At 43.6% G+C, this 13,975-nt stretch overlaps 1 protein-coding gene across 10 annotated transcripts in view; it reads right to left on the minus strand.

Moving 5' to 3' along the window:
• Window positions 1-13,975, minus strand: part of ncor2 (nuclear receptor corepressor 2) — an 85,674-nt gene that overhangs the window by 24,496 nt on the left and 47,203 nt on the right. For 5 of the 10 annotated variants that reach the window (XM_069706713.1, XM_069706715.1, XM_069706720.1 and 2 more), the window contains exons 12-20: window positions 13,570-13,748; window positions 12,739-12,793; window positions 12,551-12,649; window positions 10,167-10,300; window positions 10,022-10,075; window positions 7,988-8,148; window positions 6,691-6,753; window positions 927-1,069; window positions 642-780 (exon numbers count right to left, since the gene is read on the minus strand). In XM_069706713.1, coding sequence (XP_069562814.1) covers window positions 642-780; window positions 927-1,069; window positions 6,691-6,753; window positions 7,988-8,148; window positions 10,022-10,075; window positions 10,167-10,300; window positions 12,551-12,649; window positions 12,739-12,793; window positions 13,570-13,748 — 1,027 coding nt within the window. The remainder of the gene's footprint in view (window positions 1-641; window positions 781-926; window positions 1,070-6,690; window positions 6,754-7,987; window positions 8,149-10,021; window positions 10,076-10,166; window positions 10,301-12,550; window positions 12,650-12,738; window positions 12,794-13,569; window positions 13,749-13,975) is intronic. The other 5 variants (XM_069706717.1, XM_069706716.1, XM_069706723.1 and 2 more) reach the window with 2 other exon arrangements.

Genomic DNA, 13,975 nt, shown 5'->3' on the forward strand with positions numbered 1-13,975 from the left:
TGCCAGTCTTTGTCTTAATCAGGTTTCACTGTACAATAAGGGGGAACACAAAACCAATTGGGATGATGGATAAAATCCCCTGAGGCTTCAGAGCTCTACAGCGCGCTGCAGTCCACGCAGTTTACGTCTATCAACAGACTACAGCAGGATTTTCAGCCTACTTTTATGTTTGTCGCTGCAGAGCATGATTGTTCATGCCAAAAGGAAGCGACTCAAACATTTTCACTGTTATATTAATTAATATGCATTAAGGTGCCACTTTATTAGGTACACCTGCACAATCTAATGCAATCCAAAACAACAACTTGGACATAAATTCTACCTTTAAATAAGATAATAATGTTCAGTTCTGATTGAAACTGCAAGAGAGGTATTATTCTAACTATATGCATGTTATTGAAGTTGTTGTTTACAGAGAACTGAACTTCATTACATAAAGAGGTGTTCTATTTTTATTTTTTTTAATGTTTTTTAATGCAAACCTTATTTTCAAATGAGGGGTTAAGAACACCAGAAATACTAAATGCAATAAAAAAAAATGCTGAAAAATAAAATTAAATAGCACCTCAATAAAACATTCATGTGATGATGTTCTATTTTGGATATAAACGAAATGTATGTTGTTCCTGGGGCTGGTGTACCTTCTCCATCCTCAGGGGCTTCCTCTTCATTGCAGCTGGCTCCTGAACCCTCCATCTCCTCCTCCTCAGCTGTATACGGGGCACTGGTCTCTTCATTCTGCAGGGCTTTACCCCTACGACGGGCCTTTCGCTCCTTCTCCTGAAACAAAACAAGGACACACTAAATAAAAAAAGTCAGATCAAGAAGAAAAACAGAAACCATCCTATAACTTGATGGTGCACAAAAAGCATAAATGACTTTACTTTGTCAGCATGAGGTGGAGGAAAACTTTCCATTTTTCTTACCGATTTCATTTTATGCTGCTGCAGAATCTCATCCAGTTTCTGCCTCTTCTTGTAGTTGAAGTAGAAGTTCTTGCACTGTGACACGGTTTTTGATCCCACCATCTTGGCGATGGCGGACCAATTCCTACCATACTGGAGAAGGCCTGGAATTAACAGATGGAGGCAGAGCGATTAGGACAGGACAGAAACAACGACAAACAGACAGATGTGACCTTATTGATATTCACTTTACAGCTGTAAAAAAATATTATGAAAGCTGTGCAAAGTGCACCTGTTGAGTACATTGTAAATTGAATGGTTATTTGGTATATATACTATCAGCGCTATCTCCAACCACAATCATGTGTATAGTATAAAATAGCCATAAACATCAATCTCTATAGCTCTACACAGCTGTCTGTAGCCTAACACAGACACAGTTTGAGTCTCCCAGCAGCAGCAGCAGTATGGCCTGATGCCACTCACTTCCTAAGTAGAGATACAGAGATAGAGACATAAGAGTCAAAGAGGAAAAAATAGAGAGGAGTGCTAGTGTGATAGGTGAACCATCAGTCACACCAATGACATCACTAACTCTCCCCACTGGGGTCACTCTGTGTCATATTCTAACTGACTTTGATGTGACCCAGTTCCAAGAAACCCCAGTCCTTTACCCAGTCAACCACATGATTGTGCCTTACACAAGAGTCAACAAGCACCCGCTGGGCCAGAGCTGTGATAGATCAACCTGTCATGAAACACACAAGCATGCACGCGCACTCGCACACAATTGTGCAGTGTATGTGTGCTAAAAAAAAGAGATGCACAGAGCAGTCAGTGTGTGAGAGAGAGACAGATAGTGTCGAATTTGCTCCAGTGCCCCCCTCCAAGAGTTTGCTGCTAGCTAAAGGCAGCTCATTAACAGTGTGTGTTGTAAGAGGCTTAGCTTACACCACCCACTTGTTTCCTGTGCCAGCCTGACAGGTCCTGGCAACAGGACAGCTTCTCAAAAGGTTGTTTGGGGGTTGGGGGGGGGGGGTGTCATTAACAGGCGCTGCGCCAACTCGTCTTGGGATAACCTTGGACATGGGTTCAGAGGTCCCTGCATCTAATCGCTTAATGGAGGTAGTAGGACAACAAGCAGAACAGTGAGCCAAAGGAGAGGAAAGGACAGCTGTTTACAGCCCCGTCATCAGAAACACTGACTGATACTAACGCTTGATTGAATCAGTCAGTAATAAGATGATTACAGAGTGCCAGCTGCAATAAGAGCTGGGCTGCTATTTGTTTAATTTCCTGGATGTTATTCACTGGGATGAATTTACATATGTGTACTAGGAAATTCAAAATATGAAGATACAAGTAAAAAGGTCCCTAAAAATGATAAAATATCTAGAAATCTGTCTGCACACTAACGATTCTTAACCCCTTAAAAACACTACAATTTTGTTAAAATAATTCTTAAAAGTAAACTTGTGGTAGATGCATGAGTTTGGTCTAAGAAGACCAAAAGACCAAAGAATAATATTTGGCATGTTTTGGAAACAAAACAGGTGCTGTTGTGGAAAATGTCATGTAAATAAAACAGAACACATCAAACTATTTACACCAACACAGATGAATGCCGTAAAGTTTGTAAATGAAATTAATTTCTCCCATCAGGCATTCTGTTTGTGACAAAACTTTCAAAAAGCAGCTAACAAAACCCTTTCTGCCGGTACGCATGAAGCACAGGACACTGCCTTGCAGGTAGTTATCTCTGCACGTCATGTTCTTTGTTTTCTCCATAAACCTGAGTTTCATTGGCCATGCACAGCGGGTCATGAAGTTCAATCCACCCTTTTCAAAATCATTATCATTACATTTGTCTCTGCACTGACATATGTCAAACACTACATCTGTCACACATACCGACTGATAGAAAAGAAAAAAAAAACTTTTGCCAAAAGGGCTAGAAAAGCTTTGCATCATCCAGCAAATGTGGGAATGTATAATATTCACTGTCAAGCTGAGAATTTATTAATGCCAATATAAAAAGAACGGCCATAACAAGGAGGGGTTGATCTTCAAGTCTGAGCTTCTGGTGTCTAAAAGCTGCTGCGCACCTACAACCTGTCAAGTGTTGAAGTGGAAGAGGTTTTTCAGCTGAAATATTCATCGCTGCCACTAAAGGCATTGCTGGAAAAGCCTCTCCAACACAGAAAAGAAAAGAAAGACCGGTTGGCCTGACTCACTCCAAGAGGACAGAGACATGTGACCAACACCTATTAACCTTTTACAGCAGTCTCGTCTCACAGCAGGGGAGAGGAAGGGAGGGGGAGGAGCGGGGTGGGGGGCTGCCCTACAAGTTAGACACCCAGGAGTACACACAAACATACACATGCTCAACCATGACAGACAGTGGCATGATATCATTTAAGCAAGGAAGACAAACTCTTTGCAGCATGCAGTGAAGCTGAAACAATAACGGTAAAGTTAAAAGTTAATTTACTCAAAGTCAAAGGTCACTTTGCTATGACCTCTAACTACGTCCAGTGTATTCCAACATATGCAAAGACAGAAAGCTCAAATCCAAAAAGCTCTAGCTGACTCAGGGCCTTAGTTGCTGGAGCAACACCACATGGAAAATACATCCAATCAGCAGCAGCAAAACTGAAACAGGTGGTAGCCTCACACCCAATCAGGACACTGTATTCACATTAGCTCCTCCCAGAGAAAGTCCAATCAACACCTGGCTCAGCCTGAGAGTGGTTGTTCCCGTCTGTCACATGCCTGTCACTCCAGCCGTCGTCTCGTGGCCCTGCTCTGTATAACACTATCAGACAGTCTGATCTCTGGAGGGCCGGCCGGGAAGCTCTTCGGGGCTGGGCCTTCCGATCCAGAGCAGAGGAGATGAAAACAGCTCAGTCTCGGCGCTCTTCCTGCCAGCTGGCTTGAAACTTGAGCCGGTGTCAGGTTGACATGCTCCAAAACAGCACATGCTCCTGGCCTCTCCCCTCCTTTCTCCTCTCTCTCTGTCGTCCCTGTGCTTCGATAAGTGCTGGTCTGTTCTTCTCTGCCGTGTCTCTCTCCCCAATGGCGGTCGTCTGGGAAGACTTCCACAGGAAAGTGGGACTGTGGGGCGGTGCTATGTGCTCAGCCACTCTCTCCCCTCATCTGATCTCTCCTCTATCTCTCTTTTTTTTTTTTTCCCTCCCTCCCTCTTTCCGTCGGTCTGTCCCTCCCCCTACCTCACTCTGCCAGCAGGCACCGCGGCGCGCGCATGCACACACACACACACACACACACACACACACACACACACACACACACACACACACACATGCATGAGTGAGTACAAACTCACTCGAACCCTCTCTCTCTGTCTCTCTTGTTAATACTCTAGCACACAGACACAAACACACACTCAGGCAGTCCAAGAGTAAACAGAGAGCAGAGAGAGAGAGCAGCCTGGAGAGAGAGGAGAGGGAGAGGGGAGAGAGGGGTGGGGAGAGGGAGGGGGGAGAGAGGGGTGGGGGGAGGGAGAGAGAGAGAGAGAGAGCAAGCAGAGCCACTGAGCCAGAGAGACAATGGAGAAAGGGAAAGGATACAGAAGTGGAGAGTAAGCACAGAGAGAAGAGTGAGGGAGGGCAGGAGGGGGTGGAGAGGGAGTTGATGTTGATACCATGAGAAAGCATAAAGGCTTTCACATTTTTCCTGACTGACCTGCTTTTCATCTTGAATGTGACCTCTCTAGTTTATAACAACATGGAGTGAGAGGAGAGAGAAAGTGAGTGGGGGAAAGAGGCACTTGCCAAATCTTCCACAGCTCTTGCCAATCTGGGCTGTTGCCATCTCCCAACCGAGAGACAGAGATAGAGCAACGGTGGAGGAGAAAGGGAGAAAAAAAAAGATAATGTGGCATTCTCTACCTGCTGCTCCTTTAAATGGGTTCTTCCAGCACACAGAGCAGGGGCCATTATCCAGCTGCCTGCCTGCACCCGAGCACAGCCTGGCAGATTAGTGCACTTACATAAATGCCAGCCAAGACTGGTGCACATGCAAACACAGCTTGGACCAAGTGCACACAGATACAACCTTTGCTACACATACCTTCCGTGCAGACATACACACAGGCAGGCAGAGCTGGTGGATTTAAGACAAGTGGCGTTAAAAAGCCCTGCCGTCTCTGGTGTGGGCTACCAGTGAAGACAAGAGTGATCTATCTCCTTGTGGCCATGTCATCCTCAAAGGCAACGCTGGCTCACACTATCAATGCAATTATTCACATCTGTTTAGCTCAAGGAGATAAACACATTAGCATGAGGACACCTAAGCCTCTTTAAAACATATACATGTCGAGCACTTTCCAGGGAAAGCACCTTGACGAGCTTATTCAATACTTGGAGGAAATGGGGGGGGGGAGGTTATGATCTTGGAGTGTTTTGAGTTCTTGGAAGGGGAATCCCTTTTGGCAGGTGTGGGGGTGGAAGTCAGAACTGATGAAAAAACGGTAAGAGCAGCTCCCCCTCTTCAGCCCTCAGTACTGTAGCCGGGGTTCTGTGGTTGTGGTTACATAAGCCCTTCATGGAAGCCCTGCTCTCACCGAGCTGCCAGGCTAATCCTCCGGGATGGAGCGCCCCACTAATCCCGCAGCAGGAGAATGGAACTGAAGACATTAACCGGGATTACTACACAGGACCGTGTTCGAGCCAGGCCAGCACCAGTTATCATAAAATAACCTCTTAACACACAAACCTGCACGCACACACGCACACACACCCCAATTTGCAGGGGCCACTACAAGCAGAGCAGATGCAGACTAAATTAAGTTTAATTATCATATTCAAGTTTGCAAGAGGCATGACATGGGAGGACAGGTTAAAATAGTCAGAAGCAGAAGTGAGAGTCACACAAAGTACGATGACACATCATATCCACAAATGGCCACAAAGACGCCGCCTACCAGTTCAGTCATGTAGAGAACGCAGGAGTTGACATTACAAAGAGGGCACTTTGTCACCCAAGTTCAAGATTTAAAAATCATTTGTAAAAAGATACATTTAATACACAGTTCAGGCTGCGAATTTGGTAACGCAAAGATATTTGTATATATAAAAAATGACTGACAAGCAGCAAATCTGACCATCAGTCTGGTGTAACAGATCAGTGGAGGATCCCAATTAAACGAGTAGTATGCAGTACAAATCAATGAGGGTGAAGAGCTCATTCAATTAGTAACTGTGGCTCATGCACTGCAAATAAACTCTTTTGAACACACAGAGCGCTGGTGCAAAGAAAACAGGCAGTGTCAGCGACCTCTGTGAATCAGCCATAGGCTTCTGGGTAATCTTCAGTCAGAGACAATAAACAGCCCCGAGTTAATGACTGCTGCATTCACAGAGGCTGGCTGATAAGGGACAGACTTTACAGCCTCCTTGATAAAAGGCAGGCTGCTTTGACCCAGAGAGACGAGGAAACGGCTCCAAAGAGCGACAGACTCCGTCCAGGCAGACGGACACGGACACACACACACACACACACACACACACACACACACACACACACACACACACACACACACACACACGCACACACACGCACACGCACACACGCATTGACACAAACGAGTAGCACGTGGCGGTTGCTGCCTCACTAACAGGAAGTCACAGCCGCATCACTCGGCTATGCTTTTAAACAGCGCTTGAGTTGTTCGTGTTCCTTCCTTTGACATTTGTTTTATAATATACAGTAGCTGAGATAATGCTACACATCACAGAAAGAAGAAACGTTTGCTGTGTATTACCTTTTTTGGCAGTTTCCATCTCTTCTTCAGTCCAGCGAGAGCTCTCATTCATCTCCAGATTGGCTGTCAAAAAAAAAAAAAAAAAAAAAAAAAAAAAAATAGAGAACCAACAAGTTGAAGAAGGCGGGAGGAAGGGGGGAGTGGGCAGTTGTCACAAAGTCAGTTAGGGAGTGACTGACGAGAGGAAAAGAAGAAGAGACAGAAATTAGAGAAGAAAAAAAGAATAAGAAGGTGGGGGGCAGGGTAGCTTTAGCTGCTTGCCAAAGGAGCACTGCAGCACGGGTCGCTAGGGACTGTTTGTTTTAGATGGAGGAAGCAGGAAATCCAAGGAGAGAAGTCAGTTAATGATTATAGACATAACAACTGGCTTCTTTCCCTGCACAGGCCACAAGCCAGGTTGTCCCTGGCAGAGCTGGAGCCAGTGCGTATGTGTCCTCTATATGGACCTGTGAAGGGCACAGTGGGCCAGCTTGCATTGCTGCCAGCAAGGGAACAAACAGTGGCAGCGGTGGGGCTGCTGACTGAGAGCCCCTACAGATCGAGTCACCTGGGGATTCCCTGTGACTAAACCTGTGCAGCAGCAGCAGCAGCAGCAGCAGCAGCAGCGACTGCAGCGTGTACACACAACTGCTGAAACATCAAAAGTCCCATTCTGGCCTGCAGCAAGACTGTTAGTGCGTGCATGGCTAACTTACATTTAGCGAGCTGACACAGAGTATTTTGTCCTTAAATAATACTTGTGTCTTCTGCCGACAGATGGGATTTTGACTACACCCCTGATGCAGTCACAGCTCTTCACTGTTCTGATTTCTTATCAGGACACTTATGAGCGTATCTTAGGAAAAAAAGTAGTGAGCGCAAGACCGAATGTGAACAAATAGAGATGGAGGAACAACAGTGCACTCTTGTGGTGTTGGACAAGACGCTACAACTAGAACAAAGGTGACCAAACTCAATCCTGCGTGATGCTGGTGAAATATTTGTTTATAAACCTTCTATATTGTTTAAGAGTTCCCGACATATCCGAAGAAATTTTCAGTCATTATTGATTATTAGCTATTTTAGCAGCCTACTATTTTGCATCTATTTTGAAATAAGTAAGCTATTTAGAAAGATATAATACAATAAAGAGTGTTCTTATGTCTGAGTTTATTAAATATATAATGACTTCATCCGCATCACCTCCTCAAACTACAGTAAGTAATGTGCTTGTATTCACATGCGGAATTTTTTTCTGATGTTAAACTAACACGCGGCACAATTTGCACTAATTTGGTGCAGAGTGACTCAGACTGACCGAGCTCATTGTTGAGTGGCGGTGTGGTGGTCTCCTCCACTTCACTGGTCATAGAGCGGGTGATACGGCCCTTGCGGCGCCCCTGGCTGTTGGCTGTGCGTCGACCCTTGAAAGCCACAGCAGGCTCTTTGTCCTCGGCATCCTCTCCAGAGGTGTCGTCCCTGCAATGGAGAAATGTCAATGTTTTTGAGGGAAAAACACCAGCTTTGCGACTGGTTTGCACATGACGGTTCACGAAAATGACTCAAAGCTCTTTAAGCAGCACATACATTTCTGGAAAGCACTGGAGGTCACTGATAATAACCATTTAGACAAAAAGAGCACTGTCTTTATTGATAAACATCTTAATGTTGTCATGCCAATTAAAGATGTGTTTTACTGCTGAAGATCAGTCTGAAGGCAAAAATAAGAGCAAGAACTGAAGGCAGCTGTTGTCAAGGCAAAGTACTGCATGAACAGGCTGCCTCTGATGAGAGACTTCATACTGTCACTGACTGCAAAAAATTTGCAACCAAATATTCAATATGATGGCTTTGGGTCTATTTTATATTTATTGGAGCTATGAAATTTCTAACTGTTGTAAACTGATAAAAATGTACACAATTTTCAATTACATTGGAAAGTTGACGTTTTAAACCCATAATGCTGAAGTACAGCGCCAGCGTCAAAATATCTCATCGAAATAACATTTGCAAGCTGCAATGTTCAAAATCATCCAGATATATTGTGTTTAATAACAAAAGCAAATGTAGGAAGATCCCCCTTTTAAGAGATGAAGATGTGGGCCATGCTGCTCACAGCATGAGGGTAGTAAAGAAAAGGCCCTGTTCTATCTTCAGGAAGCAGCACACACTGCAGGCAACCAGATCAAATGTGTGACCTACAAGTGTTTCAACTGGTCCACACTTCAGTCAGTCGCAAAAACTAAATTCAAACTTCAAACATCAAACATCCCTCCCCATCCTTTCCTTAATGTGTTTGTCTGCTACATTGCATTGGCTTTAGCACCACAAGTCCTATGTGGGGACAGATGAGTTTGTCTGCCTGAGAACAGTCGAGACTGCAGCACAATGAAACACAAACTTGGAAGACAAAATGTGAACGTGTATGCAGAAGCTGGCTTTTTCATTTTTTTTTTTTTTTTTTCCAGGATAATTTATCGAGTGTCAGCACAATGGCATGCCAGGAGACAGCCACTGAGTTTGAACCCTCTGCTCCTCCATTCATCTTCCCCCAGCTCCATTAATCTTGCTAAGGGGAGCTGGTGGCACACTAAATATAGACAAGCCAGCTGTGCCAGGGGTGACAGGCAGGCAGCAGGGTGTGCTGGGAGTCACGGAGTCCCCTGACCCCGCCTCAGTGCAGGGAGACATTAGGCAACACTTCATCATCATCATCATCTTCTAGTCCAATACAACTGCTAATAAATATGACCTGCCAATGCTAAAAACTACTGCAGTGTACAGTTTCAGCTGACAACATAACAGTGCCTAAATACAGACATCTATTCATTTTCAGGCAGCGGAAAGCAGTGATACTCCATCTGTAGTTTTGCATCCTTTGCTGGCACTGTGCCCCCCCCCACCCCACCCCACCTGACCACCCAGCAATATACAAACACAGTTACACTCCTCCTTACGCACTGGCATTTCAAACTGACAGCCAGGTTAATGGCACTGCTTATTTCCCCACCAAAAACAACCCAGAGTAATAAAAATAAGCAAAAATCTTTTTACAAATGAGGCTTGGCGTCCCATCGGGAAGGGGAGAAATATTAACAGGAAAACAGCTGCTGAAGTGGGGAGAACAAATGAATGCTTGAATTTGCCGTAGGTGGAAAATTCTGGCTGGAGGTGAGGAAGTACGAGCTCAAGGGTTACGGAGTGATTGGATTTTCAGATCCACTCCCACCAGCCAAAACTTACTCCTACTCCATTTCCTGCATCCTGACCTGGAACAATTCAAAAAAATTGTGAGTTGGAGAAATGGAGCAAGTTAGAGGATCACTATAGTTGTGCAAGTTCGGGCTCGTACAATATCATACAAATCTTTTCCCTCCGCTCCATCTTTTCCTCGCAGTCTGCCTTTCTGAAGAATCAATAAGAAAAGCCATTTTTGCAGAGCACGTGTGACATGACTGGCTTTGAAGGTGTAGTCTGTCTTTAATAAAGCAACTCACTTCATTCCATCTTCTTTGTCTTCAGCTTCATTTTTCTCTTCCTCCCGCTCTCCCTCCTTCTCCTTCTCCTCCTTCTCTTTCTCTTCCTGGCTGCTCCGGTTCACTTGTTGCTGCTGCTGCTGCTGCTGGCCATGCTGCAATGAAAGAGACAGAAACAACTGTATTAAAAGGATAATCCCAAATAATGGGCACGGATTTACTAACATCTCAACATCTCCGGTAAACTGTTTACCTTTGAAACACACAAGCACATAAAATAATAAAGAATTTATTGGACAGTCAAGAGTGGTAAATGTTTTTCTGTCTTAATAACGCTGCATTCTGCAAATCAGATAATTATAAGGAGGGCTGTCACAAGACTGCCTTTGAGTATGTCAGTGGCTGATATTCTCATTTTACCTCAGGAGATTCACTAATATTCCCCTCACCACATATATTTTCTGCACGTTTGCAAACAGTGAATGAGGTTCCACTTTCAGTGGCAGAGCTGATGTCCACATGCAGGGTACAATGAAAGTTTGGCTGGCTTTTTGATAAAATAACAACTACACAAACGGTGTTTTAAAAACAGAAACGTAAAATACCAATTAATCATTTCATTCTTTGTCATTTCTAAAATCTTAGTATCACTGATTTCAATACTGAACAATTACTAACCTGAACAATCCAATTCATTTCGAGCCGCGTTAAAACAAAACAGGATACGAAAGTTCCGTAATTACAGAAGCACATTTCTGCTGTATAACATTTGCTCTTGATGCGCCCAGAACCACTTCCTTACCAGTTTCCTGCCTGTCTGGGCTTTTAGGGTTAGAGTTCAGATTAGTATAGACACGCAGCCTGACCAAAAACCTCCAAAGCTGCTCAACATTAACCAAGCAGATCTCTATCAACATCTTCTACTCAATTTGAAATCTTTGCAGTTTCTGCCTTTAGGCAAATGCTCTTGCAAGCAACCTTTGTTGATCGCTTTACTACATATCTGCTCTAAAAAAAGACACATCGCATGAGGCTCTAGGCGAGCAAACGTAAAAAACAGTAGAGAAAGATGGGGCGTAGAAAAATAAAACCAAAATGCACCTTTTACACGCAGTAATGACCTTTTTCTCCATTTGCAATATCCTCTCCCTCCCTTTGAAATTAACTCAGACAGAACACAAATACAAGTCATAACTCAATAGGCCTTAATGGTCTCCCAGTCGCTTGTGCTGAACAGACACTTGTTCTTTTCCCAGGACACAAAAGCAGCCTCATAATCTCCATCTACCCTCAGCAGAGAGCTGCAGAGCGCTAAGGCATGTTCCAAGCTGACCCTGGGCCGTGTAACGACTAAAAGGAGAAACTCCACGACAGCACAGTGAAAGAAAAGACTGAGAATGGCTGGAAAAACATTAACATCGGCATTTAGCTATTACTTACTCTCCCCAAACATAATCTCGATTAGCATTTGCAATCAGTATAACGATACACTTTGGGTTCCTCCTCTGTAAGTACCTCCCACACTGTGACGGTGAGCTATTATTGCTAGCTGCTACTCAGGAGATATGGAGCAAACTGCCAGGTAATGAGCAGAGGTTTCCTCAGGAAAGATGAGGAGAGACTGTCCTCACACCCACAGGGAAAAGGTCGCCAGTAAATTACTGCAACATTTCATTCGTGCAAACCACCATGAAGTTGAACAGATAGCACCTGATCTGAGGCTCCGAATAACCGGTAGCTCCTCAGCAGCAGAAATAACCTTTGTTTGGAGACTATCATTATGAAACACTGCTGAGATACAAAATACAAAATATTCAGCAAAATTGAGTGTGACCTCTTCAGACTTCTTCACAGTTCTGCAAAGACATCCATACAGCTTTAGCGCTGGATATTAGATCATGTTTATGTTACTTGGGACACATTTTTTAAGTCAGACGGTGGCCCATTTTTAGTAGCTTTTAACGAGGTGAAATCCTGTTGGATGCTGTATTTGAGCACAACATAGTCCATGTTTTTCTTTGTTGTGTGCCTCGCAACTTCACATAGAAAAAATGCCAAAGCAACTTTTTCTGTGCTGTCAATGTGACAGACTATAAGAATAATAGGAGAAAAGTTAATGTTGGCGATTCCTGCCAAATTAGTTGGATGACAGAGTATCGTATTAACAAACGTTTCTTCGACAAGCGAATGGTATCATTTACTGTCCATAAGTTAGCCAAGTCACAAACAGCAGCCAACTTTGTGGTTGCCAATCAATTGCAAAAGGAGACTTCCGTGTTTGTGTGTGTGCAGGATTTCTTAAAACTAAAGACAGACGGGTGCACCTGAAATTTGCAGTGTGTGATCTGGACTCAATCAAAATGTCAAGCATCCGTTAGAACTGCGAGCTGGAATGGAGAACATACCTGGCTTCTTCCTCGGCGTCGGTAGTTCCTTCGTACGATGTTCTTATAGTTTTCGTTCTTTTTGGTCAGGTAGTAAAAGAGCACACACTCCGCCACAGTCTGGAACATTAAATAAATGTCATTTTTCATTTCATGAGAAGATGGGCTCAATCTGAAAAATACATAAAAAAAATTAAATGTATCAATACCTTTCTCTCCAGGAAAGATGCAATCAGACTAAAGTTTTTGGGGTGCTGTATGAACCTGTGGGAGGATAACAAAGCTAATGGGATGACTCAAAATCACTGACATTTGCTGAAAGGCCCTAAAAGAAGATCACAAAATAACACAAAGAGATTGACGTCAGTGCTGACACAGAAAAAGGACATCTAAAATGAAGACTACGCTTTCTGACAAAAACAGTGCCCTAAAAAGGTTCACTAAATCTATTACATGAATCCCAAATTTAAAAATGTCATTTATTATATTATTATCACAGTCGATAATGACCAGTGATGACATGTTTTAGTGTTTGTTTTTGCTCAGAGGAAGAAACTGAAGCTGTTTGAATGTGGGCAAACGTTCAAGTCACTGGTTTCCTTGTGTGGGTTTGATTTAATTTGTCAGCTTCAAACGCCTCATCTCGATTCTCACGAAAGGGGAAGATCCACTTCCTTACCAACAACTGACTGACCCTCTATCAGTCACCCACATTTCACAGGGAGCAAAAGGCATACTTCATCTTGTTACTTAAAAAGAAGCTCCCAAGCACTTGATCTAATAAACTGAATGATAAACGGAACTGGAAGCTAAGATGGCATTTGAAAAAAAAAAAAATGTGTTTAATGTAAAAAGCCCAAAAGCAACAGGAAAATTCATGGATGGTATTCTGGGGACCAAATGGCAAAATGTTACTGTCAAAAACTATCTTTTGCAAGGGAAACATAATCTAGCTGATAGAAAATGGGAATAAAAGGATGTATTTTCATTATTAAAATAATGTATTTGAAACCCTGAGTTTGTTGGCGTGTTTTACTTACTTCTCTCTGAAAGTGTCCTTCTCCTGCTCGCTCCACATGTTCATAACCTGCCGGTCCTTGTACACCTTCATGGGGTCATCCATCAGTCCGTTCATGTTGATAAACTTGATGCGTTGCTGCTCAGCATCAAATAACATCGGTGGGATGACCGCCAGCTGTCGCATTTGCTTCTCTGTGTTCTGATGCACACGCACGCACGCACGCACGCACGCACACGCACACACGCACGCACGTACACACGCACACACAGAGAAAATCACATCGTACAGCGGAGTCTTCTGCCATGAAGCATAGTTTCTTTTATGACAACATAGTGTTCATGCAGACATGACCTATATGAAACCTACTGTAGTAATACATAATGGTTTGTGTGGAAGAGTTCAGAAAACACAACCGGAAGTTCAAT

Source organism: Brachyistius frenatus, unplaced genomic scaffold (genome assembly GCF_029030835.1).
Source record: "Brachyistius frenatus isolate BFR_SWC_R1_liver_20210118 unplaced genomic scaffold, ASM2903083v1 Contig_64, whole genome shotgun sequence".
Taxonomy (NCBI): domain Eukaryota; kingdom Metazoa; phylum Chordata; class Actinopteri; family Embiotocidae; genus Brachyistius; species Brachyistius frenatus.